Source organism: Calidris pugnax, unplaced genomic scaffold, assembly GCF_001431845.1.
Source record: "Calidris pugnax isolate Ruff unplaced genomic scaffold, ASM143184v1 scaffold128, whole genome shotgun sequence".
NCBI classification, from domain to species: domain Eukaryota; kingdom Metazoa; phylum Chordata; class Aves; order Charadriiformes; family Scolopacidae; genus Calidris; species Calidris pugnax.
Genome location: NW_015090851.1, coordinates 2,547,633 through 2,551,136, shown reverse-complemented (window position 1 = coordinate 2,551,136; position 3,504 = coordinate 2,547,633). Strand labels below are relative to the sequence as shown.

Below are 3,504 nucleotides of genomic sequence, written 5' to 3'. Positions count from 1 at the left end.
AAACTCAATTCAGATGCTGTTTACCCTATTCTAACATTTCAATCACTTTCTTTATATTCCTCCCACATTAGTTCATAATTAAAAAAAAAATACCACACTTTTTATTTTTACACTTTCTTTGCGCGAGTCCAAAATTTGTAAAAAAAAAAAAAAAAAAACAACCAAAAAAACCCTGCATTTTTTCGGTCGACATTTTTACGTCACGTGGGGAAAGCTCCAGCGGAAACACTCCCACGAGGCCACGAAGGAGGTGGGAGAGCTCACAGCGCTGCATCCCCTCCGGGAGCACCTTTTGGGGCTGGGAGCATCCCCTTGTGTTGTGCTCTCCTGCATCCCCACCCCGGCCCCCCAAGGCAGCAATGGGCCAGGCAGCCCCAAACCCATGGGGGACAGTGACCGGAGGGGTATCCTTGTGCTGGGAATTCATCCCTGTCCCCGGTTGAGCCCAGGAACGGTGCTTACGTGTCCGGGCAGTGAGGGTGGCGGGGACACTGGGCTGCTGCGCGTAGCGGGGCCGGAGCATCACCACGTACTCGGTGTCGGGGCGCAGGTTGCTCAGCGTGGCCGACTGCGCGCTGGCCCCCAGGGTCTTCTCCTCCTCTTGGGCTGCTCCTGGTGGGGGGGGAGGCAGAGGGGTGCTGGTGGGTGCAGGGGCACGGTGTGTGCCGGCCCCGGCAGGGAAGGGGTGTCCGTGGGCCGGCACCCTGCCCCGGGGATGCCAGGCGGTGCCAGGGGTGGGGAGCGTGGGGTGAGGCTGGGAAGGCGGCCAGGGAAGGGGCACCCCCCAGAGCGCCTGGGGACAGGGAGGGGCTGCCAGGTGTGCGGCTCCAGCCCAGAGACTGCCTGGAACGGGGGGTCTGCTTTCCACCCCCCTGCATGCAGCGACCATGGGGGCACAATGCAGCAACCGTGGGGGCACACACACGCCTGCACTCCCAGCCCCTGGCCATTGTGTGCACCCACACACCCCCCCCGAGCCCTGCACACCAAAGCCTCTGGGTGTAGGAACACACATGCCGCCTCCACGTTCTGCACACACGCGTGCCCCACAGCCAGCACACGAGCACCAGCCACCATGGTGAAGGCAAGCGTGCACACACCATGGCACGCTCAGCATGCTCCCCTCCATCACCCCCCCCATGCACACACCTCCCCCTGCAACCCCCTGCGTGCAGTCCCCTGCCACATCCTGCCTGGCCCACAGGGCTGGGCAAATGCAGGGCATCCAGGATGCACCATCCCCTCACCTTTCACGGCGTAGCTGAGGCCGTAGCCCTGGGGGGGCTCGGGGCCGGGCTGCCAGGCGAGCCGTAGGAAGGTCGGTCCAGTCTCCACCACACGGAAATCCAGCACGGAGCCGGCACGGCTCTCTGGGGGCACAGAGAGACAGGGGTGAGCCCCCAGCCCCCTGTGCTGCGGGCACCCAGCACCCACCCCATGGCATGGACACTCACGGGTGCGTGCCCGGCCGGACACCGACTCGCCGATGCTGTTGGCGTACTGGGCGGTGACGGTGACCAGGTACTCCGTCCCCATGCGCAGCCCCCGCAGCACCGTGCTCGTCTCCCGCGGCCCCAGGCTCACCTGGGCAGGGACAGTGTCACCCCCTCACCATACCCAGGACACACAGGGGGCCACCGAGGACCCCCGGGGACTCTGAGCAGGTGGGTGGGAGCGCTCACCTCCTGCCTCTCGGCCACGACCGGCTGCCCCAGCCCCGTCAGCGGCACACGCTGCACCCGGTAGCCGGTGACGGGGCCGCTGGCCGCCGTCCAGCGGATCCGCAGCTGGTCGAGGCCCCGCTCCAGGATCTCCAGGTTGGAGGGGCCAGTGTGGCTTGGCCCATCTGCAGTAGAGCACAGAGGCCATCAGCTCCAGGGTCCATTGGGCAGGGGGGGGAGAGCTTGCCAAGGTGGCACAGCCACATGCCCAGCTGGACAGGATGGCCAGGAGGGCATTTTGGGGAGGATGGGTGCTAAGTGTGCACCCATGGTGAGCACAGCCTGGCATCTGGCACCACCAGCACCCACTGACTGCAGGGAGGAGGATGGGAATCCATACCCAGCCGGCGCAGGGTGCCTCCAACACTTGTGCACACCCTGCGTGTCATCAGTGGCACCAGTGTTCCTAGCAGCTTGAAGTCACCAACGTAGAAGAAGAAGGCATCGGTGGGCATTGAGGCCACGCGGATCAGCTCCTTGTGGTCAGCATTCTTGATCCCTGGCAGGGATGGAGATGATGGGTGAGGACAGGGACCCTGAACCCACCAGGAGAGCCCCTCATCTGGTGCTGAAGCCTTGCTCACCTACGGCAAAGATCTTGATGCCCTGGTTCTTCAGCTTTGCTGCTGCGCCCTCGGCATCATCCTGGGACTTGCCATCCGTGATGAGGATGCAGATCTGCGGCATTGGGCAAGAGCTGTGAGACCCAGCACAGGGCCACATCCCCCCTGGGGTATCCCCAAGGCCACTGCCCTGCACATACCTGGGGGACCCCAGGCCGGAGCTGTGTGGGGCTGAAAAAGTTGTCAGCAACGTAGCGGAAGCCGGCACCGGTCCGTGTGTTGCCACCCTTGTAGCTCAGCTGCTGGATGGCCCTCCGGACGCTCATCCCATCAGCGTACTGGGAGAAGGAGAACTCCACCCTGGAGAATGTGGGGGGACATGTCATCTCCTGGCCCTGCTGCCCCACTGCCCTGCCTGCCTCCTCCCCGGGGCTCACCGTGGCTCGTCGCTGTACTGTGCCACGGCGAAGCGCACCGCCTTCTCGCCCACCACCTGCACGAAGGGCCCCACCAGCTCATCCATGAAGGTGCGGACGGCGCGGAAGTTGTTCCTGCCGATGCTGGACGAGCCATCCACCAGGAAGGCGATGTCGGCCTCCAGCACGTCCTCACACACTGCTGCGGGGGGGTGACAGCGCTCAGGGCACGGACGGGCACCGAGGCACAGCGGTGCTGCGCCCCTCTCGCTCCCCCCACACCCAGCGCTCAGCACCCACCTTGGCTCCTCTTCTGCGCCGTGGCAGCCGGGGGGGCCAGGAGCGTGGGGAGCACGGCGAGGAGCAGGAGCCGGCCGCTCATCGTGGGAGCCTGGAGAGAGGATGCTGCCATCACCGCCAGACCTGTGCCCGGCCGGGTGGGCGCAGTGCCGGTGTGTGTCCCATGGCGTGGCACTGGCTGGTGACAGCGCTGGGCACGGGAGGGCACAGTCGCGTGGATGCTCCACGCCAGCCAGCCCCTGGCCCCGCTCCAGTCCCCCCCCGTGCTGCAGCCTGGCCGGTGGCCCCGCTCGATGCCCGTGCCCCGGCCGGCGGGCGGCTGCCAGCCCCGGCTGCAGGGTGTGCACGGGCTCTGCCTCCACAAGCCCTTCCCGCTGCCTCCCGCCTGCTCCGCACCTCGACACCGGCTCACCCCCCCAGCTCCCTCCTGCCCACCGCTCCCCCCGCCTGCAGGGGCTCCCCGAAAAATCGGGGTGCTCTAAGGGCAGCGGGGAGCCAGGGTGC

At 65.9% G+C, this 3,504-nt stretch overlaps 1 protein-coding gene across 1 annotated transcript in view; it reads right to left on the bottom strand.

Annotated features, from left to right (window-relative positions):
• The window catches only part of COL7A1 (collagen, type VII, alpha 1), a 29,978-nt gene extending 26,892 nt beyond the window's left edge, over positions 1–3,086 (bottom strand). The window contains exons 1-9 of the mRNA XM_014943278.1: positions 3,001–3,086; positions 2,722–2,902; positions 2,485–2,644; positions 2,306–2,399; positions 2,062–2,220; positions 1,683–1,846; positions 1,455–1,584; positions 1,248–1,370; positions 463–612 (exon numbers count right to left, since the gene is read on the bottom strand). Of these exons, the coding sequence (XP_014798764.1) occupies positions 463–612; positions 1,248–1,370; positions 1,455–1,584; positions 1,683–1,846; positions 2,062–2,220; positions 2,306–2,399; positions 2,485–2,644; positions 2,722–2,902; positions 3,001–3,082 (1,243 nt within the window). The 5' untranslated portion in view covers positions 3,083–3,086. The remainder of the gene's footprint in view (positions 1–462; positions 613–1,247; positions 1,371–1,454; positions 1,585–1,682; positions 1,847–2,061; positions 2,221–2,305; positions 2,400–2,484; positions 2,645–2,721; positions 2,903–3,000) is intronic.
• Between the last annotated feature and the right edge of the window lie 418 nt (positions 3,087–3,504).